The 27,713-nt window shown below is 44.2% G+C and overlaps 1 protein-coding gene across 6 annotated transcripts in view; it reads right to left on the reverse strand.

Moving 5' to 3' along the window:
* LOC130281585 (sodium-dependent serotonin transporter-like) overlaps positions 1-27,713 on the reverse strand; it is a 526,811-nt gene that overhangs the window by 77,343 nt on the left and 421,755 nt on the right. For all 6 annotated transcript variants that reach the window (XM_056528987.1, XM_056528978.1, XM_056529008.1 and 3 more), the window contains 2 exons: positions 27,080-27,192; positions 24,421-24,552 (listed from right to left, as the gene is read on the reverse strand). In XM_056528987.1, the coding sequence (XP_056384962.1) occupies positions 24,421-24,552; positions 27,080-27,192 (245 nt within the window). The remainder of the gene's footprint in view (positions 1-24,420; positions 24,553-27,079; positions 27,193-27,713) is intronic.

Raw genomic sequence — 27,713 nt, forward strand, 5'->3', positions numbered from 1 at the left:
TCATCAAATTTGGGGATTTTTCACCAAGAAAGGATGCAAGTTACCATAAAATTTTACCACTAAGTTAAAGTAGAATATGTCACGAAAAAACAATCTCGGAATCAGAATGATAACTAAAAGCATCCCAGAGTTATTAATGTTTAAAGTGACAGTGGTCAGAATTGCAAAAAACGCTCCGGTCCTTAAGGTGAAAAAGGGCTCGGTCCTTAAGGGGTTAAAAAGGGTAATAGCAGAAAATACCCCCCAAAATTTGTAACACAATTTCTCCCGAGTACGGCGATACCCCATATGTGACCCTAAATTGTTGCCTTGAAATACGACAGGGCTCCGAAGTGAGAGCGCCATGCGCATTTGAGGCCTAAATTAGGGACTTGCATAGGGGTGGACATAGGGATATTCTACGCTAGTGATTCCCAAACAGGGTGCCTCCAGCTTTTGCTAAACTCCCAGCATGCCTGGACAGTCAGTGGCTATCTGGCAATACTGGGAGTAGTTGTTTTGCAACAGCTGGAGGCTCCGTTTTGGAAACAGTGGCGTACCAGAAGTTTTTCATTTTTATTGGGGAGGGGGGCTGTGTAGGGGTATGTGTATATGTAGTGTTTTTTACTTTTTATTTTATTTTTTGTTAGTGTAGTGTTTTTAGGGTACAGTCGCACGGGCGAGGGTTCACAGTAGTTTCTCGCTGGCAGTTTGAGCTGCGGCAGAAAATTTGCCGCAGCTCAAACTTGCAGCCTGATACTTACTGTAAACCTCTGCCCATGTGAGTGTACCCTGTACGTTCTCATTGGGGGGGTGGAACATCCAGCTGTTGCAAAACTACAACTCCCAGCATGTACGGTCTATCAGTGCATGCTGGGAGTTGTAGTTTTGCAACTGCTGGAGGCTCCATTTTGGAAACAGTGACGTACCAGACGTTTTTCATTTTTATTGGGGAGGGGGACTGTGTAGGTGTATGTGTATATGTAGTGTTTTTTACTTTTTATTTTATTTTTTGTTAGTGTAGTGTAGTGTTTTTAGGGTACAGTCGCACGGGCGGGGGTTCACAGTAGTTTCTCGCTGGCAGTTTGAGCTGCGGCAGAAAATTTGCTGCAGCTCAAACTTGCAGCCGGATACTTACTGTAAGCCTCCACCCATGTGAGTGTACCCTGTACGTTCACATTGGGGGGGGGGGGGGGGAACATCCAGCTGTTGCAAAACTACATCTCCCAGCATGTACGGTCTATCAGTGCATGCTGGGAGTTGTAGTTTTGCAACAGCTGGAGGCACACTGGTTGTGAAACACAGAGTTTGGTAACAAACTCAGTGTTTTGCAACCAGTGTGCCTTCAGCTGTTGCAAAAGCTACAACCCCCAGCATGTACGGACAGCAGAAGGGCATGCTGGGTCTTGTAGTTATGCAACAGCCGGAGGCATACTACTTTGGCTGGGGATGCTGGGGATTGTAGTTATGCAACAGCTGGAGACACACTGGTTTGCTACTTAACTCAGTGTGCCTTCAGCTGTTGCAAAACTACAACTCTCAGCAGTCACCGACAGCCAACGGGCATGCTGGGAGTTGTAGTTATGCAACCACCAGATGCACCACTACAACTCCCAGCATGCACTTTAGCTGATTATGCAAGCTGGGAGTTGTAGTTATACAACAGCTGAAGGTACACTTTTCCATAGAAAAAATGTGCCTCCAGCTGTTGCAAAACTACAAGTCCTAGCATGCCCATAAGGGAATGCTGGGAGTTGTGGTGACCTGCCTCCTGCTGTTGCATAAATACAGCTCCCAGCATGCCCTTTTTGAATGCTGGCAGCTGTTGCTAAGCAACAGCAGGAGGCTGTCACTCACCTCCTGCTGCTGCTCCAAGCTGCCGCCGCGCAGGTTAGTCCCACCGCCGCCGTCGCTCCTGGGGCCCCGATCCCAACAGGGACGCCGGGGATCGGGGTCCCCAGCACCCGGGGTCTTCCTCCCGCACCCACTCACGTCCTCCAGAAGAGGGGCGGAGAGGGTCGCGGGAGTGATACCCGCAGCAGGCGCCCTGATTGGTCGGCCGGGAAACCGGCCGACGAATCAGGCCGATCGTGAGGTGGCACCAGTGCCCCCTCACCCCTGCTGGTAATGCCTGTCCAGTAATTCCGGGTCACCGGGTCACTGGAGACCTGATTGACCCGGAATCCGCCGCAGATCGATGGACTGAATTGTCCAGCGATCTGCGGCAATCGCCGACATGGGAGGACATAATGACCCCCCTGGGCGATATGCTGGGATGCCTGCTGAACGATTTCAGCAGGCATCCGGCACCGGCTCCGCTCCAGCTAGCGGCTGGGGACGGAAATGCGCAGGGCGTATCCATACGCCCTGTGTCCTTAAGGACTTGGAAACGGGGGCGTATGGATACGCCCTGTGTCCTTAAGGGGTTAAAGGTTTGAGGCCCGAGGGCATACCTGTACACCTTGGTCCCGTTACCAGTGTTTGAAGCGTGCTCATGAGCTGAGCACACTTCATAACAAGTGGGTCACGATTGCTATCAGCAGCCAGGACCCACGGTTAATGCGGGGCATTGCCAATTGGGTCAATGCCCAGCATGAACCCTTTATACGCAGTGATCAAAGTTGATCCCGGCATCTAAAATGCAGGGTTAAAACAATCCCGGCAGCTCAGTGGAAATCGATGTCCTGATCAGCTGAGTGGACGGGGCCTTACCTGCCTCCTCGCCGTCCGATCAGTCCTCTGCTGCTCCAGGAAGCCTCAGCAGGGTGGAGCAGCAGGGCACTGATATCACTGATCAATGCTGAGACAAAGCTTATCATTGAACAGTGTATGCAATCAAAGCCCCCATGGGGACTAAAAAAAAAGAAAGTGTAAAAAAAAAGAAAAAAAGTTAACAAAAGTAAATTAACCCCCCCCCTTTTTTTTTTTTTAGCAAAATAATGTAATAAAAAATAAAAATAATCATATGTGGTACCGCCGTATGCGTAAATGTCCGAACTATAAAAATATAAGGTTTGTTAAAACGCAGGGTCGATGGCGTACATGTAAAAAAAACAACAAAGTCCAAAATTGTGCATTTTTGCTCACTTGATATACAATAAAAAATTTATAAAAAGCGACCAAATAACTGCAGATCATGGTTCAAAAAATGAGCCCTCATACCGCCCCGTATGCAGAAAAATAAAAAAGTTATTCGGGTTAGAAGATAACAATTTTAAACATACCAATTATGGTGCATGTAGCTATAATTATATATATATGGAACTACAGCATAAAGATAAGGTGTTATTTTTACCAAAAAGTACACTGTGTAGAAACAGAAGCCCCCAAAAGTAAAAAATAAAAAAATAAAATAAAAAACACCCCACAAATATTTTTCTTTGTTTCGCCATAGATTTTGTTATGAAATGATTGATGTCATTACAAAGTACAATTGGTAATGCAAAAAACAAGCCCTCATATGGGTTTGTAGGTGCAAAATTATAAACTTTTATGATTTTTAAAAGGGGAGGAGGAAAAAACTAAAGTGCAAAAACGTTTATATGTATAACAAAAATTTATACGTTTATAATTGTCATATTCTGACCCCTATAACTTTTTTATTTTTCCAGTGTACGGGGTGGTATGAGGGCTCATTTTTTGCGTCGTGATCTGAAGTTTTTAGCGGTACCATTTATGTATTGATTGTACTTTTTGATGACTTTTTATTCATTTTTTCATGATATAAAAAAAAGTGACCAAAAATACCCTATTTTAGACTTTGGAATTTTTTTGCGCGTACGCCATTGATCGTGCGGTTTAATTAACAATATATTATCATAATTCGACATAATACCACATATGTTTATTTTTATTTTTATTTACACAGTTTTTTTTTAAATGGGAAAAGGGGGGGGGGTGATTCAAACTTTTATTAGGAAGGGGTTAAATGATCTTTATTCACTTTTTTTGCAATGTTATAGCCCCCATAGGGACCTATAACACTGCTCACACTGATCTTTTACATTGATCAATGGTTTCTCATAGGAAATCATTGATCAAAGATTCTGCCGCTTGACTGCTCATGCCTGGATCTCAGGCACTGAGCAGTCATTCGGTGATCGGACAGCGAGGAGGCAGGTAGGGACCCTCCGGCTGTCCTGTAAGCTGTTCGGGATGCCGCGATTTCATCTTGGCGATCCCAAACAGCCCCCTAAGCTAACCGGCAATGTCTTACTTTCACTTTAGACGCGCGCGTTCAACTTTGAACGCCGTGTCTAAAGGGTTAATAGTGCGCTATTAGCCACGGGTCCCAGCCATTGTAAGAGATCGAGCCTAGCCCACTATGACGCGGGGCCATGGGATGGCCCCACTTTATAGAAAGGGAGTGGGCGAAGGGCGTATAGGTACGTTCTCCGTCCTCAACAGGTTAAAGAAGTAGTCTAGTGAAAAGTATCTTCAGTCTGTTGTGCCCACGCTGCAAAAAAAAAAAAAATTATTAAAACAAACTTTAACTCCTTAACGACCACGGACGTAAATGTACATGCTGGTTTGGTGGGACTTCCCGCTCCAGGACGTACATTTACATCCTGTGTATGACCGGGAGCATCGGCAGGGTGCTCGCGTCATACACGGCAGGTTCAGGCTGCTAGCAGCAGCCGGGGACCCGCCCGTAATGGCCGACATCCGCAATCCCGCGGATGTCCGCCATTAACCCCTCCGATGCTGTGATCAATACAGATCACGGCATCTGCGGCATTGTGGCACTTTGGATGATTGGATCGTCCGCAGCGCTGCCGCGGGGATCCGATCATCCAGCATGACAGCCGGAGGTCCCCTTACCTAGCCGGCCGTCTCCTGGGGTCTTCTGCTCTGATCTGCGATCGAGCAGACCAGAGCAGAAGATCATCAATAATACTGAGCAGTGCTGTGTCCTATGCATAGCACTGCACAGTATTAGCAATGAAAGGATTGCTATAGATAGTCCCCTATGGAGACATAAAAAGTGTAAAAAAAAAGTTGGAAAATGTATAAATAAAAGTAAAAAGAAAGTGAAAAACCCCCTCCCCCAATAAAAATGAAAATTGTCAGTTTTTCCCATTTTACCCCCAAAAAGCATAAACATTTTTTAATAAACATATTTGGTATTGCCACGTGCGTAAATGTCCGAACTATCAAAATATAATGTTAATGATCCCGTACGGTGAATGGCGTAAACATAAACATTTTATTTAAAAAATAATGATAAAAAATTATCTAAAAGTTTTATATTTGCAAATGTGGTATCTAAAATAAAGTACAGATGACGGCGCAAAAAATGAGCCCTCATAATGCCCTATATACGGAAAAATGAAAAAGTCAAAATAGGGCGATTTTAGATTACTGTATTGTACAAAAAGTTTTAGATTTTTTTTAAGCGGTACAAAAATATAAAAGTATCTAGCTATGGGTATCATTTTAATCATATTGACCCACAAAAGAACACATGTAATTTTTACCGTAAAGTGTACAGTGTAAACCCTCCAAAATGTGCAAAATTTTGGTTTTCATTTAAATTTCCTCCCTAAAAAAAATTTTTTCTTTGGTTCGCCGTACATTTTATGGTAAAATGAGGTTTCATTACAAAGTACAATTCGTCACGCAAAAAACAAGCCCTTATATGGGTCTGTAGATGGGAAAATAAGAGTTATGGATTTTAGAAGGCAAGGAGGAAAAAACGAAAATGCAAAAATAAAATTGGCCTGGTCCTTAAGGTGAAAATGGGCTTGGTCATTAACCCCTTAAGGACATAGGGCGTATCCATACGCCCCCGTTTCCAAGTCCTTAAGGACCGAGGGCGTATGGATACGCCCTGAGCATTTCCAGCCCCCACCGCTAGCCGGAGGGGAGCCGGAGCCGGATGCCTGCTGAAATCGTTCAGCAGGCATCCCGGCATATCGCCCAGGGGGGTCATTATGTCCCCCCATGTCGGCGATTGCCGCAGATCGCTGGACAATTCAGTCCAGCGATCTGCGGCAGATTCCGGGTCAATCGGGTCTCCAGTGACCCGATGACCCGGAATTACTGGCTGATCGGGGCCGTCAGAGACGGCCCCGAACAGCCATTGCCAGCAGGGGTGAGGTGGCACTGGTGCCACCTCACGATCGCCCTGATTCGTCGGCCGGTTACCGGCCGACCAATCAGGGCGCCTGCTGCGGGTGTCACTCCCGCAACCCGCTCCGCCCCTCTTTCGGAGGACGTGAGCGGGTGCGGGAAGACGACCCCCAGTGCTGGGGACCCCGATCCCTGGCGTCCCTGTTGGGATCGGGGCCCCAGGAGCAGCGGCGGCGGCGGAGACGACGAGGGACTGACCTGTGCTGCTGGATCGTTGGAGGTGAGTGACAGCTTCCTGCTGTTGCTTAGCAACAGCTTCCAGCATGCAACAAGGGCATGCTGGGAGCTGTAGTTATGCAACAGCAGGAGGCAGACCACCACAACTCCCAGCATGCCCTTATGGGCATGCTGGGACTTGTAGTTTTGCAACAGCTGAAGGCACATTCTTTCTATGTAAAAGTGTACCTTCAGCTGTTGTGTAACTACAACTCCCAGCTTGCACAATCAGCTAAAGTGCATGCTGGGAGTTGTAGTGGTGCATCTGGTGGTTGCATAACTACAACTCCCAGCATGCCCGTTGGCTGTCGGTGACTGCTGAGAGTTGTAGTTTTGCAACAGCTGAAGGCACACTGAGTTAAGTAGTAAACCAGTGTGTCTCCAGCTGTTGCATAACTACAATCCCCAGCATCCCCAGCCAATGTAGTATGCCTCCGGCTGTTGCATAACTACAAGACCCAGCATGCCCTTCCGCTGTCCGTACATGCTGGGGGTTGTAGCTTTTGCAACAGCTGAAGGCACACTGGTTGCAAAACACTGAGTTTGTTACCAAACTCGGTGTTTCACAACCTGTGTGTCTCCAGCTGTTGCAAAACTACAACTCCCAGCATGCACTGATAGACCGTACATGCTGGGAGTTGTAGTTTTGCAACAGCTGGATGTTTCCCCCCCCAATGTGAATGTACAGGGTACACTCACATGGGCGGAGGATTACAGTAAGTATCCGGCTGCAAGTTTGAGCTGCGGCAAATTTTCTGTCGCAGCTCAAACTGCCAGCGAGAAACTACTGTGAACCCCCCGCCCATGCGACTGTACCCTAAAAACACTACACTACACTAACACAAAACAAAGTAAAAAACACTACATATACACATACCCCTACACAGCCCCCCTCCCCTCCCCAATAAAAATGAAAAACGTCTGGTACGTCACTGTTTCCAAAACGGAGCCTCCAGCGGTTGTAAAACTACAACTCCCAGCATGCACTGATAGACCGTCCATGCTGGGAGTTGTAGTTTTGCAACAGCTGGATGTTCCCCCCCCCAATGTGAACGTACAGGGTACACTCACATGGGCGAAGGATTACAGTAAGTATCCGGCTGCAAGTTTGAGCTGCGTCAAATTTTCTGCCGCAGCTGAAACTGCCAGCGAGAAACTACTGTGAACCCCCCGCCCGTGTGACTGTACCCTAAAAACAATACACTACCACAAAATTAAAAGTAAAAAACACTACATATACACATACCCCTACACAGCCCCCCTCCCCTCCCCAATAAAAATGAAAAACGTCTGGTACGCCACTGTTTCCAGAACGGAGCCTCCAGCTGTTGCAAAACAACTACTCCCAGTATTGCCAGATAGCCACTGACTGTCCAGGCATGCTGGGAGTTTTACAACAGCTGGAGGCCCCCTGTTTGGGAATCACTGGCGTAGAATACCCCTATGTCCACCCCTATGCAATCCCTAATTTAGGCCTCAAATGCGCATGGCACTCTCACTTTGGAGCCCTGTCGTATTTCAAGGCAACAGTTTAGGGTCACATATGGGGTATCGCCGTACTCGGGAGAAATTGGGCTTCAAATTTTGTGGGGTATTTTTTGCTATTACCCTTTTTAAAAATGTAAAATTTTTGGGAAAACAAGCATTTTAGGTAAAAAAAATTTTTTTTTTTTACATATACAAAAGTCATAAAACACCTGTGGGGTATAAAGGTTCACTTAACCCCTTGTTACGTTCCCCGAGGGGTCTAGTTTCCAAAATGGTATGCCATGTGTTTTTTTTTTTTGCTGTCCTGGCACCATAGGGGCTTCCTAAATGCGGCATGCCCCCAGAGCAAAATTTGCTTTCAAAAAGCCAAACGTGACTCCTTCTCTTCTGAGACCTCTAGTGCGCCAGCAGAGCACTTTTCACCCCCATATGGGGTGTTTTCTGAATCGGGAGAAATTGGGCTTCAAATTTTGGGGGGTGTTTTCTGCTATTACCCTTTTTAAAAATGTAAAAATTTTGGGAAACCAAGCATTTTAGGTAAAAAATAAATAAAAAATGTTCACATATGCAAAAGTCGTGAAACACCTGTAGGGTATTAAGGTTCACATTACCCCTTGTTACGTTCCCCGAGGGGTCTAGTTTCCAAAATGGTATGCCATGTGTTTTTTTTTTTTGCTGTTCTGGCACCATAGGGGCTTCCTAAATGCGGCATGCCCCCAGAGCAAAATTTGCTTTCAAAAAGCCAAATGTGACTCCTTCTCTTCTGAGACCTGTAGTGCGCCAGCAGAGCAATTTTCACCCCCATATGGGGTGTTTTCTGAATCGGGAGAAATTGGGTTTCAAATTTTGGGGGGTATTTTCTGCTATTACACTTTTTAAAAATGTCAAATTTTTGGGAAACCAAGCATTTTAGGTAAAAAAAATATAATTTTTTTTACATATGCTAAAGTCGTGAAACACCTGTGGGGTATTAAGGTTCACATTACCCCTTGTTACGTTCCCCGAGGGATCTAGTTCCCAAAATGGTATGCCATGTGTTTTTTTTTGCTGTCCTGGCACCATAGGGGCTTCCTAAAGGTGACATGCCCCCCAAAAACCATTTGACGCTCCTTCCCTTCTGATCCCTCTACTGCGCCCGCTGAACAATTAACATAGACATGTGAGGTATGTGCTTACTCGAGAGAAATTGGGTTTCAAATACAAGTAAAAATTTTCTCCTTTTTACCCCTTTCAAAAATTAAAAAATTGGGTCTACAAGAAAATGCGAGTGTAAAAAATGAAGATTTTAAATTTTCTCCTTCACTTTGCTGCTATTCCTGTGAAACACCTAAAGGGTTAATACACTTACTGAATGTCATTTTGAATACTTTGGGGGGTGTAGTTTTTATAATGGGGTCTTTTATGGGGCATTTCTAATATGAAGGCCCTTCAAATCCACTTCAAACGTGAACTGGTCCATGAAAAATAGCGAGTTTGAAAATTTTGTGAAAAATTTCAAAATTGCTGCTGAACTTTGAAGCCCTCTGGTGTCTTCCAAAAGTAAAAACTCATAAATTTTATGATGCAAACATAAAGTAGACATATTGTATATGTGAACCCAAAAAAAAATATATTTTGAATATCCATTTTCCTTAGAAGCAGAGAGCTTCAAAGTTAGAAAAATGCAAAATTTTCATTTTTTTCATCAAATTTGGTGATTTTTCACCAAGAAAGGATGCAAGTTACCATAAAATTTTACCACTAAGTTAAAGTAGAATATGTCACGAAAAACAATCTCGGAATCAGAATGATAACTAAAAGCATTCCAGAGTTATTAATGTTTAAAGTGACAGTGGTCAGAATTGCAAAAAACGCTCCGGTCCTTAAGGTGAAAAAGGGCTCGGTCCTTGAGGGGTTAAAGGGGTACTGTGCTTGAAAACATTTTTTTTTTTATAAACTGGCGCCAGAAAGTTAAACAGATTTGTAAATGACTTATTTTTTAAAATCTTAATCCTTCCAGCACTTATCAGCTACTATATGCTCCACAGGAAGTTCTTCCTTTCATGTCTGACCACAGTGCTCTCTGCTGACACCTCTGTCCATTTTAAGAACTGTCCAGAGTAGGAGCAAATCCCCATAGCAAACCTATCCTGCTCTGGACAATTACTAAAATGGACAGAGGTATCAGCAGAGAGCACTGTGGTCAGACAGAAAGGAAATTAACAAAGAAAACAACTTCCTGTGGAGCATAAGCAGCTAATAAGCACTGGAAGGATTAATATTTTTAAATAGAAGTAATTTACAAATCTGTTTAACTTTCTGGCACCATTTGATTCTAAAAAAAAAAATGTTTTCCAGTGGAGTACCCCTTTAACCCCTTAAGGATGGACCAATTTTTTACCTTAATGACCATGCTCTCTTTAAATGGTAATAACTTTAGAACGCTTTTTCTGAGCAGAGCGATTCCGAGCTTGTTTTTTCGTGACATATTGTACTTTATATAAGTGGGGCATTTTTGTTGACACATTCAGCATTTTTTGTGAAAAACTCCATGTTTTATGGTGTGCGCTGTATGTTAAAAGTGATGTTATATACATTCTGTGGGTCAGTACGATTATGGTGATTCCCATTTTATATAGCTTTCTATGTTCTTTTTCCTTTTCTGAGCAAAATTCTTTTTCTGCCATTCATTTTCCAACAGCCATAACTTTTTTATTTTTCTTCTGAGGCCATTGAGTGAGTGCTTATTTTTTGCGGGATGAGCTGTACTTTTTATTGGTATCATTTTTGCAATACGTGCTGTGGTAGAGGGTGTGATGAGGGCAGATGTTGATACCCTAGGGGCAGATGGCATTAACCCCTTGTATTTGTGATGCCAAGCCGTGGTTTAGCCTAACACCACCCGAAGGTATACCACTGGATCCTGGGCTAGGCACGGGGCAATAAAGACTCTGATTTCAAGTTACAGACAATGGTAGCTTTACTGAGGGTAGACAGTTGGTAAAGTCTATACAGTTCAGCCAGGGCCCAAGGAGGTGACCAGTGATGCAGAGACCATAAGAGCTTGCTGGTACTTGTAGAAGGACTGGACAATTGAATGTAGACCACGCTGACTTGACAGATGACAGGGGCTGACTTGACTCATAAAGCTGTGACTTTAGCTTACTTGAAATGATGGTGGCTGCAGGACTTGACTTTGAGGCCTTCACCACTCTGGACACACACACTAGGCACAACTGCACTGGCCCTTAGCAAGAAGGAACCACTAAGAGAGCGAAGCTAGCTCATCCCAGGGCTTATATGGGGGAGACTAGCTGGGAGCCCATAGGTCACTCTTGGGATCACCTAGTCACTGGTACCTCACAATCTATGACTTTAGCTTACTTGAATTAATGACGGCTGCACGCCTTGACTTTGAGGCCTCCAACACTCTGGACACACACACTGGACCTCAGCAGGAAGCAAGAGCTAAGAGAGTGAAGCTAGCTCTGCCCAGGGCTTATAAGGGGGAGTCTAGCAGGGAGCCCATAGGTCACTCTTGGGATAACCTGGTCACTGGTACCTCCTGGGTAACAATCATATGACATAACTCTTAAAGATACAACACATTTTATAATACAATACACTGCAGAACATATGTACAGGGGGGAAACAGGTGCAAGGGGCCCTGGTGACACTGAAGGAGGCTGCCTGACAGGGCAGCAAGGGTACGGGACAACATCTCCCGTACTGGGCCACCACAAACTCCTCCTCTTAAATACAGTCATCCTCGACGCCTAGTCCTGGAGGGCAGAGGACTGAAGTGGCCACTGTGGCCTAGTGACAGTTCCTGGGGCATTATGCAAAATGTCCATCACATGTCTCGTTATAGAACAAGGTAGAAATTAGTCCATGTAGCACCGTAAATATGTGGGATCAACGAACTTTGTAACTGCTCTAGGAACACATTTTAGACCATAATACACAAAAGTTTTCAGATTGGGCTGCCGGAGTCCATCTACCCAATGCTTTGGCTGCTGGGGCCCCTTCGGTTCTTAACACTTCTCCCCAGAACTCAATAACTAGTGTGAGATTGTGTAACCATTTTACCTCTGCATAATGTACTCTGCCTCTACACGTGTCTTACTTTTAGTTTCAGGGGAACCCTCTGGCCAGTAGAGCACCCTGTACACGAGGACAGAAAGATGTTAGATATATATATATACATTGGGAATTTGTGGACAGGGACTACAAGTAATGTTACAGTCCTAACTAAAGTGTTTACATGTGAACTGACTATGTGTGGTACATAACCTTATACACTATATCATGAGCTAATCTTTGTACCTTTCAGGAATTTGTCCTTGTGTTGACCTTTTGGGACCTGCGCAACACCACTTCTGGAGACTCTGGAACGCCTTCATCTTCAGGAGCTCTTGGAACCTCTGGAACGGCAACTGGCTCTTCCTCAGCGAACTCTGGAGCTGGTATCAATCTAGAACTAGTTGTATTTGGAGTTGCTGGCTTCAGTGGTGGAAAGACTGGTGACAGGGTTGGCACTCTAGAGATGGGGCTATAAGCTGGAGCCAACGGTGACAAGACTGGGACTAGTGTGGAGATTAGTGTCGGTTGCACCGGCCCCGGGGTTGGTGAGACACAGAAGATCGCAGGCTGACTTGGAGAAAACATGGGGAAATCCATAGATGGATGGATCCCTTCGCCTGGGACATACTCTCTTGCAGGTCTGACGGCTGGAGGAGATGGTGCTGGAAGCACCGGCAGATCTTCTTTTAGACACAACTTGATCCGGTTTCGGTGAGCAACTTGCTGCTCATACCCATGCTTTTTTACTTTGTACACATCAGAATCTGGATAGGGTATGGCCGTCACCGTCTACGGTTCTGTCTCCCAGATAGGGTCAAACTTATGGGTTCTTGGAAACTTCCGCAGCCACACTTTGTTGCCCAATTTGGCAGAAGCATGACTATTATAGTCCTGTTGTTTTCTTTGCTGAGCCTCGCCCATCTTCTTGCCGACAATTCCTTTAGCTTCTTGGATTCTTCTCTGGTGGTCAGAGACCCACTCCAGGGAGGCTTGCGGAGAGTTGTTGAACGGGGCTTGGAGCCCAAATGCTCGGTCCTTAGGCAGCCCCATCATCATGTAGAATGGGGTTTACCCTGTAGAACAATGGACTGTGTTATTAAAGATCTCCAATAGTTCGGGCAGAACTGGGGCCACTCTTCATGTCTGGCGACAGAGGCTGCTCGCAACGTGTGGATAAAGACTTGATTGATGCACTCACAGAATCACAGAACCAGAATCTGATGAAGTCGATCACCAGAGACCGGATCCAAAGTATTTCGGAACAACAGTCTCTTGTGCACAAACAGTCACTTCCTCTATCGCCACAGATGTTTCAGCTTGTAGTCACACACTGAGTCTGGCGTAGACAGGTTGGCGTAGACAGAAGGTAGTCCAACAGATCCCCCGTGACTCGACTTTCGTCTTGAAGAGTCTTCCAGGTGTATAGGTCTTCTTTAACCTTTTCGGGTTCACCGTCCATGAGGCGGTCACAACATTCTGGTTCACAAACAGTTAGTAAAATGGGGGCATCTCCACGTCTTCCCACATGTCTTCGACAGGGGGTTCTTTGCCGGGGGTCATCCTAGACAGTACTTCGGCATTGACATTCGGCCTGCCGCTTCTGTACTTGATGGTGAAACTGTAATTGGCTAATCTTGAAGCCCAACGTTGTTTGATGGCATCAAACTTGGCAGTGTTTAGGTAGGCCAACGGGTTATTATCCGTGTAGACAGTAAAGGGCGTGGCAACCAAATAGTCTTTGAACTTTTCGGTCACGGCCCATACCCGGGCGAGAAGTTCCAACTTGAATGAGCTGTAATTTACATTGTTCTTCTCTGCCCCTTGCAGGTTAAGACTGGCATAAGCAATCACTCTCTCTTGCCCCTCTTGGACTTGGGACAGGACAGCTCCCAGACCCTCAAAACTGGCATCAGTATATAGCTGGAACGGCTGACTGTAGTATGGATTGCTCTTGCTCTTTGGCCCATTCAATAGGTAGTCTTCCATTATAGTTGTCCTTCACCATACCCCGTAAGAGTGCTGTGAGGGGTTCTGCAATCTGGGTGAAGTGGGGAATGAGGCAGTAATAGTAGCCGCAAATCTCAGGAAGCTCCTGACATCTTTCACCATGTGCCGGGTAGGCCAGTTTTTGACAACTTCCACTTTTTCTGGATTGGGCTGGACTCCCTCGGCGCTGACAACATGACTAAAGTAGTGAACCTGAGGTTTAAGCAGATTGCACTTAGATTGGCTTGATCTTCAGTCCATGCTTGATTAGGACTTGGAAGATATCTGACAGATGACTGAGGTGTTTCAGGTAGGACTTGGAATACACAATGACAACGTCCAGGTACAATAGGACACTTTGATGGAAAGGTGCCTGGGCCATCTAAATTTTCAAACGCTGTAACGTAGCAGGGGCGTTGCACAGCGAAAACGACATACTTTTAAACTCTAACAGTCCCAAGGGTGTCATGAAGGCGGTCTTCTCCTGATCCTCCATGGCCATGGACACTTGCCAATATACACTGGTTAAGTCTAGGGTGGAGAAGTAAGCAGCTGACCCTATTGCGGTGAGTGACTCCTCGATCCTTGGCAATTGATAAGCGTCCTTGTGTGTGACATTGTTCAATTCCTTGTAGTCGATACAGAAGCGGATGTTCCATACATTTTCTTGACTATCACAATGGCTCTGACACTCTTGGATCACGTCTGACTCTTTCATGTCGGCCAGCATCTTCTTGACAGTCTGATACATGCTTGGCACAACCGGGCAGTGTCTTTCCTTGATAGGTGATCTGTCACCTGTGAGGATATGGTGCTGGATCAATGAAATCTGCCCGAAGTCTGTGGGGTGCTTACTGAAAGCCTCGTTGTACCTCTTGGCAACATTAATGATTCCATTGACTTGGTCCTTTGGGTTAGTATCATCGCTAACTTGGAGTTGTGCCCACCAGGGCTCGGAAGGACTTGTATCGGATACTTCAGCCACTTGAATTGCATGCTGTTGGGCCACCAGACATTCTTTCACAATGTCTTTCGATTCCAGGAGGTACAGCTGTGCTACAGGAGTGTATTTGGACAAGACAGTAGCAGAATCAGACAGGTTTACTAACTGCATCAGGACTTTCCCGTTGGTGACAGTGACAAGGCTTCCCCCAGCTTGAACAAGAGGATGATCTTCCAATTGCATAGGTTCCAGCAGGGCTTGATAGTCCCTATTCTTGACTCCGGGATGTGCACGACATCAGATTATGGTCTCCTTGTTGGGTTGTAAGGTCACCGACCTGTTGTCTTGAATGCCTACTCTGCAGATTTCACCTTGCTTGTTGGCAAACTTCTGCTCCGCCTGTAGGACTTTCAGGTGGTGCTGCACAGCCCGCTGGCCTGAAGGGGACAGATGGGGAAGAAAGGCATGCAAGGCATCTAATATTTCAGCAAAACAATTCTTCATAATGTTCATCCCTAAAATATGCTCAGCAGACCCCCTTATCTGTCACATTAGTTACAATCACTCCCTGCCCGGTAAGTATATGCTTTCCCAACTGAATGGTTGGCTCCCAGTATCCATGTCTGAGGACTGGTTACCCATTACCTGCAACTACTCTGAAGTTAACATCCTCAGGCTCACACAATGGACTAGCATCCCAATGCTGATAGAAAACACTTTTAGGTATAGTAGACACTTGCGACCCTGTATCTATCAATGCCTCCAAAGGAACACCTTCTACAACCATTTTTACATAGGGGCAGGAGGCGACATAAAGTGAGAGTCCTGACTTAGGCCGTTTGAGGATTGGATCTGATGACTGTTTTCCTGAGGGCCGGTCTGCGGCCTCAGGGGAAATCCATTTAAATCCCAGCACTGCATTTTCCAATGTCCTGATTGGTTACAGTAAGGGCAAAAGGGTCTTTGAGTCCCTGAGAGTCTATTGGACGGAAGATTGCGGTAATTGAAATTGCAGGGAACAGGGTCAGGTTTTCCAAACAGGGGCGGTTCACGGTGAGGTGGAGCGGCCCGGGTGGCAAGCTCCTTCACAGCCTTAGTCAGTTGTTCAATGTCCTGCCTAACAGTCTGTAAGTCTGAGGCTGAAGTGACTGGCAAAGTAGAGGACACTGGGGTGGGGGCTGGTGACGGAGGTGGTATAGATTTGACTACCGCCCCTAGTGGCTCTGGAACAGGTGTAAGGGGCACACAAGCTTCTTCTAACTCAGTCCCGGACTCAATCACTTGGATATTTAGTCTTTTGAAAGTGGGGAAGGACAAGTTGAGGTTTTGGACCGCTAACATTCTCAGCTGAGCTTTGTTCCACTCATTAAAAACCCCATCAATAAATCTGTCCATTAACACCTTATTGCCCTGCTCGAGAGTTATACCATCTCGTTTTTGGACAGTCTCAAGGGCATTCTGTATGGCTATGGCATATGCTCTCAAGGTCTCACCTGGCTTTTGTCGCCTTTCATACAGCCAGAGACGTACCTCTGATGGAGAATGTGACTCAAATACCTGGTACAGTCCTTCAAAGATCTGCTCTACACTTGCCTTCTCGGAGGCTGGCCAGGTGTAAACTGCCTCTAGCACTGGTCCCTGTAGTTGTCCTGTGAGCAATTGCACCTGTTGATTAGGAGGGAAAGAGTAAAAGACAAACAAACTGCGGCTAGCTTGACGGATGGCGGCAGAGCCAGACGCAGCAGCCAGAACCTCCAATATGGCTGCGCCCAGGGAACTTCCTGTTTTGGTCCGGTCGGCAAAATCTTCCCCTGTGCAACACATGGCGGCTCTTTGGTTCCTCCTCGATTGATTGAAGAGGCGTCACCACTGAACAGACAAGGCGGAGCTGTGACCGCATGTGCGAAACACCGGACCAACTTAACCCTTTCAAGTACTACCTCTGTACAGTTCACAGTAGCAGATAACAGTCTTTTCTTCACCTCCCCCTCTATTTCACAAGCGTCACGAGTAAACCACTTTTCATTTGTAAAGTCCCATACACTTTCTGGCGCAGACTTAAATCGCATTGGCATGCGGTTTTTGCAGACAATATTGAACACAGTTCAGACTTGTGGCATAAGGCGCACACCTGTATCCTGTTCATGACACAAAAACTTGTGGTAGCGGGGTGTGATGAGGTCAGATGTGGTTACCCTAGGGGCAGATGGCATTAACCCCTTCTATTCGTGACGCCAGGGCGTTGTTTAGCCTAAAACCACCCGAAGGTATACCCCTGGATCCTGGGCTAGGCACGGGGGCAATAAAGACTCTGACGCCTAGTTATGGACAATGGTAGCTTTTCAGAGACAGTTGGTAAAGTCTATACAGTTCAGCCAGGGACCAAGGTAGTGACCAGTGACACAGAGACCCTAAGGGCATGCTGGGACTTGTAGTAGGACTGGACAATTGAATGCAGACCATGCTGACTTGACAGATGACAGGGACTGACTTGACTTGACTCATAAAGTTGTGACTTTAGCTTACTTGAATTAATGGTGGCTGCAGGACTTGACTTTGAGGAAGCAAGAGCTAAGAGATTGAAGCTAGCTCTGCCCAGGGCTTATAAGGGGGAGACTAGCAGGGAGCCCATAGGTCACTCTTGGGATGACCTGGTCACTTGTACCTCCTGGGTAACAATCATATGACATAACTCGTAAAGATACAACACATTTTATAATGCAATACACTGCAGAACATATGTAAAGGTGGAAACAGGTGCAAGGGGCCCTGGGGACACTGAAGGAGGCTGTCTGACAGGGCAGCAAGGGTACGGGGCAGCATCTCCCCTACTGGGCTACCACAATTACAACCAGGGACTGGAATGTCCCTGTGTTGCCAATGCATCAGAAAAGCACTGTACATAGCTGTGGTCCAAGCTCATGTACAACACACAGTTAATTTGGGTAAAGATAAAAATTGGGTAAATCATAAATTTAGTACTTCATAGAGCAAGTATGGTACACCCTGAAGCATTCTTTGATGCAGAGGCCTGGTTTTTCAGGACGGGTGTCACACTGGAAAATGGTGTCCTTTCTTATCCCTTTTTAGAACAGACTCTGCATCTTCTCTGGGACCGCCCAGTGTGGGAGACCTCCCCTAGAAAATGTAACCCTGGTACAGTACGGAGGCCTTCAGTTCCACAGGTATTTGGGCCTGCTCCTTTCTGGTCGCCAAAGATCAGGGCCTTGATCTCTACCTCCTGGAACTGAAGGAATTTCCCCTTGTTGCCAGCACTTTGGAATAGTACAAAATCATTGTACAATGCCATCTATACTATGTACAATGCTACTTTTTTGTACTATCTTCTGGTTTTGTGCATGGCGCTATATGGTTTGAGGACTTGATCAGTGAGTTTAACTCCTCCCATATACTGATTGTATTCCAGGCTTGAGGACCGTCATCGTGGTATCTTGCACAGGGACAGGGGTGCCCCGTGAATGGTGTTCAGCATAAGGACCTCCCTCTTGTCCTTATATATGACCAGCAACATGTTGTCACTAGTAAGGGTCCTACTTTCACCCCTAGGGATTGGTGTTTGGATAGGATATTTTGGAAGGCCTCTCTGAAGCTTCTGTGGCTCTGGTGGAAAGGGACTTGAAGAGGGGGAGGCTGGTATTAATGTTATCCACATATTGGTAACCTTTATCCAGCAGTGGGTACATCAGTTCCCACACAATTTTCCACTAACTCCCAGGATGGATATTAATTTCATATTAATATTAATTTCACGCCACACCTTGCCCTTTTATTGGGAATGTATTGGCGGAAAAGGAACCTCCCTTTCAAACTCATAAGGGACTCCTCAATGGCAATGTATTTTTGGGGGACATAGGCCTCTGCAAATTTAGTGGTAAAATCATCTATTATTTTGAACATAGGCGGGATTATCTCTAGGCGGGCATGTTGCATTAGCTACATAACGCAAATATTTCCGGATAGCTTCAAAGTGAGCCTTTTTCATGGCCATATGGTAAAGTGGGGTGTTGTAAAGAACATCCTCACTCCAGTTTTACTGAACGCTCAGTTGTTTTTTGACAATGGCCCATATGCAGCACATGGCCCCAAAATGTCCTCATTGATGGGGGGTTCATCTCTCGGGCCTAGCCAAAAAACATCCAGGTTTCTGGGTCACAAATTGTTGAGCGTAGAGATTTGTTTGCGCCACCATCAAATTGACAAAGTCCTCACTGAAAAAAAAAAAAACTTAAAAAAGTCTATATCAGTGAGGCCTGTGGTGTCAATTTGGATTCCTTGGTGTCCCACCACAAACCCAGGAATCCATGGCTCATAATTGTCTGGAACTGGATTCCAGACAGGGTCCTCTTTAAGGGAAGCAGGATCACTAGTATGGGGGACAGGGAAATTGGTACTGGGAAGAGGGACACTAGTTTAGTGGGCTTCTACTGACACCGCCCTGCGTGCCGCCTTCTTCACTGTGTGTTTCACTTTTTGAAATTACAGTACAAAAAAAAAGTGTTTGCTGATCAGTCATATGCCTCACTGATCAGCGTTCAGTGACAACCGAATGCACAGAATAGAAAAAAAATTCACAGGCCGAAAGCACCTCACCCCCCCCCCCCCCCCCCAAAAAAAATAAAAAGGCTTATCAGTAAAAAAAAAAAAGATTGCTGATCAGCAATCACGGTACAGCCACGCAACACCAAACAGTTGTTGGTGGCATGGGCCATGGTCCCCCCCAAAAAACGGGAAAAAATGGGGGGAAAAAACAAAACACTACAGTGCAGTAGTGACTACACCCTAAAAAATGTATTTTCTGGGTCAGGCAGATGACCCCCAGAAAGTACAAGGGTGAAGCTGCAAAACCTTTTTTTCCCCTACCTCCTTTCTCTGCCTCCTGACTTGTCCCTCACCACTTACCAATGAACCGACCGGTGCACTACAACTCCCAGAAGCTCCGCAGCAGGTCGGAGTGCTGCAGCTCTGCTCTGCTCACTGACTCTAACTGCAGTGAGTGGGCAGAGCAAAGGAACAGGAATTCATATTGCCTGGTCGGTCGTGACCGGCTGGTCTGGAGGTGGCACCCATGCTACCTCCCTCCTAGAACTCGAGGGTGATTGGTTAAACAGATTTGTAAATTAAAACAGATTTAAAGTTAAACAGGTTAAAGTTAAACAGATTTGTAAATTATGTCTATTAAAAAAATCTTAATCCTTTCAGTACTTATTAGCTGCTGAATACTACATAGGAAATGTTTTTCTTTTTGGAACACAGAGCTCTTTGCTGACATCATGACCACAGTGCTCTCTCCTGACATCTCTGGCCATTTTAGGAACTGACCAGAGCAGTATATGTTTGCTATGGGGATTTTCTCCTACTCTGGACAGTTCTTAAAATGGACTGCAGAGAGATGTCAGCAGAGAGCACTGTGCTCGTGATTCAGCAGAGAGCTCTGTGTTCCAAAAAGAAAAGAATTTCCTCTATAGTATTCAGCAAATAATAAGTACTGGACGGATTAGGATTTTTTAATTGAAGTAATTTACAAATCTGTTTAACTTTCTGGCACCAGTTGATTAAAAAAAAAAAAAAAAAGTTTTCCGTAGTACCCCTTTAAGGGTTTCAATTCCTGCAGTGGAAATTGTGCAGCAGAAATTCTGCTGTGTGAACGGGACAGCAGAATCCTATTGAAGCAAATTGGCTATAATTTCCTGCAGAATTCAGTGCAGAAATTCTGCCATGTGAACCCGGCCTAATTGTGAAAGGCATGGTCAATCAGACTCGGCCTAAGGGTGCGTTCACACGCTACTAACTAGCAACGGGTTTCCCGCTGCAGGAATCCTACTGCGAGTTACGTTACCATTCATTTGAATGGGTCCGCGCACAGTCCCCAAATCTGACTGTCTGTGGACCCATTTAAATCAATGATAGCATAACTCGCAGCTGCTAGTAATAGCGTGTGAACACACCCTAAGGTAGGGTTTGATCAACTCCCCCCTCTGGCACTGACCTCTGTTAGCTCATGATGCTAAAAGTCAACATTGCACACCAAATGAAACCAGCACTGCTCCCAAGCCGATCTCAACCTCATGGTGTACCTGGTACTTATTTTATGCCTGTGGATATAATATTTTCTCATGGGTACTATTCTATGTCTAATTGTCTATATCGCTCATCATGGATGTGGAAATGCTATCGCCCGATGCCTGGGCAGGTGTATTTATTTATACATTTAGCTCTGTATTGGGCAATCAGGGCCGGACTGACTTCCCCTTTATTTTTAAAATGCCGGCGCTCGGGAAGTATGGAGCAGGCTTCTGACTCAAGCCCACTCTATACTCTGACGCCACTAATAGCCCGGCATGCCTTAGCCAGCTATTGGCCCTTTAGATCGCAGCTGTTAACTTTGATCTTCTAACCATCCCTGGTGGTCTAGTGGGGTGGGGGAGGTCCACTGTGGAGGTAGCTGGAGGGCTTACCTCTTCATCTATGGCTGCCCCATGGATCTGAATTTGATTGAGCCTACCAAATAAACACAGATCAATTGAGTTTAATAGAACTGCATTGATCTGTATGAGGAATCTAATGATTTCTCCTAATAAAGTGTATTTAATAAAAGTTTAAAAAAAACACCCATTAACCCCTTCCATATTAAAAGTTCATATCACCCCCTTCTCCCATTTTCCATATAAAAATTTGTAAACATAATAAAAATAAACATATTTGGTATTAGTAAAACATGACGGAAATGAAAAAAATTTCTATTGGTGTAATCAGGCCGACCTAAAGTATCAAAATAACATGTAAGTTTGACCACAAGGTTATTGGCAAAAAAAAGAAAACTCCCAAACTTACAAAAAGTAATTTTGTTTTGTTTCGGAGCATAAATTATGGAAAAATTTAAGGTGTCATTAAATTTAAGGTGTCATTACAAAGTACAATTGGTCCCACAAAAAAAACAGCCCTCATATGAGTCTGTAGATGGAAAAATAAGAGTTATGGCTATTACAGGGCGAGGAGAAAAAACAAAAGTGCAGAAACTAATAAAGTTTATTTATGTACTATTTTGGTTGAAATTATTTTGTCTACCAGGACAAGTGGATTTTCATGAGGGACAAGTAGATTGTGTTCCGTTTTAGTCCCTTGGACAAGTATATATTTTTTTTATTTCCACACCCCTGTCTCGTACATGTGTGATACTGGCATTATGACTGTAACAGAAATAATATTACTAATTGTCCTTTATACATGCGCATAAATGTGTGATTTAGGTGTATATAGATCTGTAGGAGCCCTGCCCCTCATGACGTCACACCATGCCCCCTCAATTCAAGTCTATGGGAGGGGGTGTGATGTCATGAGGGGGCGGGGCTATGATGTCACAAGCTACCGACGGCGGCTCCAGCGGTTAGAACAGTTTGTTCCAAAAGCTGAGCAGCAGAGTACCCCTTTAATTATGTACTTTTTTTTTCTGGATAGCATTTACATTTAGACCCCGTTCCAAATTATCATGCAAATTCTATTTAAGTGTCACAAAGATTAAATATTTACTTTTTCAGACATCTGTGATAATTAGATTGACAGGTGAGCCCAATTTAACCCCTTAACAATGCAGGATGTCCTAGTGTGGTGGTACTTAACGTACCAGGACATACAATTACGTCCTGTAAATGATCGTGAGCATCGATCCGATGCTCGGGTCATGCGTGGTAGGTCCCATCTGCTATCAGCAGCCAGGTTCCCATCTGCTATCAGCAGCCAGGTGCACATCAGCGATTGATGTGTGCCATTAACCCTTCAGATGCCATGATCAGTACAGATCACGGCATCTGCGGCAGTGCGGTCACTAAAATGAATGATCGGATCGCCCGCAGCACTGCTGCGGGGATTCGATCATCCAGCATGGTGGCCGGAGGTCCCCTCACCTGCCTCCGGCTGTCTCAAGGGGTCTTCTGCTCTGGTCTGAGATCGAGAAGTCCAGAGCAGAAGGTCGCCGATAATACTGATTAGTGCTATGCCCTATGCATAGCACTGAACAGTATTAGCAATCAAGTGATTGCTATAAATATTCCCCTATGGGGATTATTAAAGTGTAAAAATAAAAGTAAAAAAAAAGTATTAAAAAATTTAGAAAATTCCATCCCCCAGTAAAAATGTAAATCGTCCCTTTTTCCCATTTTATCCCCAAAAAGTGCAAAAAAAAAAAATGAAATGAAATAAAAAATAAACATATTTAGTATCGCCGTATGCGTAAATATCCAAACTATTAAAATATGTTACTGATCCCATACGGTGAACGGCGTGAAAGTAAAAAAAAAAAAAAAAGAACAAAGTCCACAATTGCTGCTTTTTTGAAACATTTTATTCCCCCAAAAAATTGATAAAAAATGTATTAAGTTTTTTATATGTGCAAATGTGGTATCAATAAAAAGTGCAGATCACGACGCAAAAGATGAGCCCTCATACCACCGCTTATACGGAAAAATGAAAAAGTTAGAGGTCAGCAAAATAGATGGATTTTAAACGTTTAAAAAGTTTGCGATTTTTTTAAAGCGGTACAATCATAGAAAAGTATGTAATCATGGGTATCATTTTAATTGTATTGACCCAAAGAATAAAGAAAACATGTCATTGTTACTGGAAATTGTACGGCGTGAAAACAAAACCTTCCAAAATTTGCTAAATTGCGGTTTTCTTTTCAATTTCCCCACATAAATAGTATTTGTTTGGTTGCGCCATACATTTTATGGTAAAATGAGTGATGTCATTACAAAGATAAACTGGTTGCGCAAAAAACAAGCCCTCATACTCGTCCGTGGATGAAAATATAAAAGTTATGATTTTTAGAAGGCGATGAGGAGAAAACGAAAATTCTAAATTAAATTTGCTTAAGGCCAAAATGGTCTGAGTCCTTAAGGGGTTAAGGAAAGACTACTATGGAATTACGCACTGAGAACATAAACAACAGTGTGAATGGGTTTCCGCGAGACCCGTTCGCACTGCGGAATTTCAGCGACGGACAATTCAACGCAAATAACATGTTCATTCTTTGCGCGGAAGTCCACGAACACTGCATAGCCGTCAATGGTGACGGTGCAGTGCCGTGCGGTCCTACCGCCGAAGTATTTCAGCGGCAGACGCCAGAATGGAATCTGCGAGCGGAGATTCTGTTCACAATCCGTAGTGTGAACATACCCTAAAGGTGGGTGTTCCACATTATTAAGCAGAGCACCATTTTCAAGCAAAATGGGGAAGAAAAACTGCAGGGAAAATGAGCACCTCTAAAGACAATATAATAAAGTATTTTAAAATAATATATAAAGTATATTAAAATAATATAAAATTTGCATATTCATAGGGTTGATTACTACAGCTTGAGCATTTTTGGAGATTTTAAACTAATGACAGTAACAATTTAAGTGATAGTGACATTTTAAAGTTGTACTATTATTTTCATTAGTAATGACATCTATGAGAATGAAGAGAGGTGTTCTGATAGTTCCCAGTAATATCTCTCCTGTCAAATCCTAAAAATCAAGTTTGCAAACTGCATTTATCAATTTGTGCTTCATAGTTTCATTATATATAACTACATTTTCACCAGTATTCCAACCTACCTCAGTTAAAGTGCTGAGTGAACCTGTAAAGCAAACTGTGACCAATCCAAGGACAAACAGCTCTCTTCTTTTACCCAAAATGTCTGGATATTCATCCATGATTGCAGTTATAACAGCTTCAAGGCCTCCAAACTAATCATAAGATAGAAAATGTCAAATTAAAATGTTTAGATACATGGCCCTCTGGCTCCTGTTGCTATTTATAAAGTATATAGCCTGTACACGGGGGGGTGTTTTGACATTTATATTTCTATTCAAAATGGAGTGCTGTAGTAGGAGAGTTTTCCTTCACAATAATGGAAGATTAAAGGTAAACTAATAAGTAAGGAAATTTCTTCTAAAATATATCTATCTATCTATATATATAAAACTCAACGTGTGTGTGTATGTATGTATGTATGTGTGTATGTTCCAGCATCACGTCCAAACGGCTAAAGATATTAACATGCAACTTGGCACACATGTTACTTATATGTCAACAACAAACATAGGATAGGTAATTTAACCCTTACTCACCCACTTTTGCCAGGGGCGGGGTTTATGTTAAAAGTCCCATACAAGTCTACGGGAAATATATGTTACTGCATAACTTCCAAACGGCTGGAGATATTTCGATAATACTTGGTCACATGTTACTTATATGTCCACTTAAAATATAGGGTAGTTCATTTAACCCTTAGCTACCCCCATTTGAGAGGTTCGGGGTTTTTGTTTAAAGTTCCATGCAAATCAATGGAAAACGTATGTTCCCACATAACTTCAGTACGGCTGGAGATATTTCAATACCTGATACACATATTACAGGTCTGGATAGGAGGTCGAGATAGGAGGTCGAGATAGGAGGTCAACATATGAGAACGCAATAGGAGGACGGGATAGAAGGTCGGGATAGGAGGTCGGGATATGAGGATGGGATAGGAGGTCGAGATAGGAGGTCCAGATAGGCGGTCGAGATAGGAGGAAGGGAAAGGAGGTCGGGATAGGAGGACGGGATAGGTTGAGATAGGAGGTCGAGATAGGAGGATGGGATAGGAGGTCGAGATAGGATGGCATAGGAGGTAGAGATAGGAGGACGGGATAGGAGGGGATGGATAGGAGGACAGGATAGGAGGTCGAGATAGGAGGACGGGATGGGAGGTCAGGAAAGGAGGTCGAGATATGAGGACGGGATGGGAGGTCGGGATAGGAGGACAGGATAGGAGGACAGGATAGGAGGTCGGGATAAGAGGTCGAGATAGGAGGTCGAGATAGGAGGACGGGATAGGAGGACGGGATAGGAGGTCGTGGTATGAGGACGGGATATGGGGTTGGGATATGACAACAATATATGGTGATGGGATATGAAGTCAAAAGCTTCCTCCTTTGTTGATTTTCCTCCCCAACAAGGATTAGGAAGGAAAAACCGGGCAACACCGGGTACTCAGCTGGTATATATATATATATATATATATATATATATATATATATACATATAAAACTCAATGTGTGTATGTATGTGTGTGTGTGTGTGTGTATGTATGTTCTAGCATCACGTCCAAAAGGCTGAAGATATTAACATGAATATTGGCACACATGTTACTTATATGTCAACAACAAACATAGGACATGTGATTTAACCCTTACTTACCCCCATTTGCCAGGGGCGGGGTTTTTGTTTAAAGTCCCATTCAAGTCTATATGGGAAATATATGTTACTGCATAACTTCCAAACGGCTGGAGATATTTTGATAATACTTGGTCACGTGTTACTTATATGTCCACTAAAAATATAGGATAGTTAATTTAACCCTTAACTACCAACATTTGGAGGTTCGGGGTTTTTGTTTCCCATACAAATCAATGGGAAATGTAATGTTCCCACATAACTTCCGTACGGCTGGAGATATTTCAATAATACCTTGTACACATATTACTTATATGTCAAATAAAAAGATATGATAGTTAAATGAACCCTTACCTACACCCTTACATAAAAGATGGGTTTTTGTTTCAAGTCCCATGCGAGTATATGGGACTTCCAGTACCTCACTCCACAAGCTACACTCTGCATCTCCTGGTGAATGTGTCAATCCGGCTTGCAAGCCACACCCCATCTCACAAAGAGAGGAGGTCGGGATAGGAGGTTGAGATATGAGGATGGGATATGAGGTCGGGATATGAAATCAAGATAGGAGGACGGAATAGGAGGTCGGGATAGGAGGTCGGGATTTGAGGTCGAGATATGAGGTCAGGATATGAGGTTGAGATAGGAGTATGGGATAGGAGGACATGATAGGAGGTCGGGATATGAGGATGGGATAGGAGGTCGAGACATGAGGTTGGGATATGAGGACGGGATATGAGGTTGAGATATGAGGATGAGATATGAGGATGGGATATGGGGTTGGGATATGACAACACTATATGGGGATGGGATATGAAGTCAAAAGATTCCTCCTTTGTTGATTTTCCTCCCCAACAAGGATGAGGAAGGAAAAACCAGGCAACGCCAGGCAGATTCTCAGCTAGTGTGTGTATATATATATATATATATATATATATATATATATATATATATACCAATTTTATACCAATTACACTTTTGTACTGTCTCTACAAATCTGTCTTGATATCATTTCATAATATTTGTACAGTAGAAATGGGATATCAGGTGACTTACTGTACTATCCAAACCAAGGGTGATCATCATCAGAAAAAATATAATGGCAAAGAAAGTTGAGCCAACCATGTTAGCTATTGCTTCCGGGTATGTTATAAATAGAAGACTTGGTCCTGTCAAGGAAACAGACAAAATAATGCAATGCTTATTAAAGAATTTTCTTACTACAGAGTTAAGTAACATTTTTATCTCAGCAATAGGGTGTAGCTACTAGACCTACATATTACTGAGGTTAGGGTGGGTTCACACTTAGTCTAAAACCAGCCCTGGTGGTCTAATAGCTGCATTTTTCACATCTTGTGTATATTTATTTAATAAATACTAACATATTTTCTACTATGTAACTTTGAGGACTGTAGTTGTGGTTCATTGATATTTACTTTTTTTTACTCCTAGGGCATAGGAGTTTTCACTGTAAGGGTGGGTTCACACTACATTTGTAGTGTACGGTTGCTGGATCTGGTTGGGAGGTGCGCAAACCGGCCGCTCCCGTATCCCAGCCAGATCCAGCCCGAACCCCATTCATTTCAATGAGCCAACCGGAGTCAAACGCTGACTCCGGTTGTCTCATTTTTCCCTGTATACGGTTTTCTGACCGAACCAAAAACCGTGGTATACCACAGTTTAAGGTCCG

The sequence above is a fragment of the Hyla sarda genome, chromosome 1 (genome assembly GCF_029499605.1).
Source record: "Hyla sarda isolate aHylSar1 chromosome 1, aHylSar1.hap1, whole genome shotgun sequence".
In the NCBI taxonomy this organism is placed as follows: Eukaryota; Metazoa; Chordata; class Amphibia; order Anura; family Hylidae; genus Hyla; species Hyla sarda.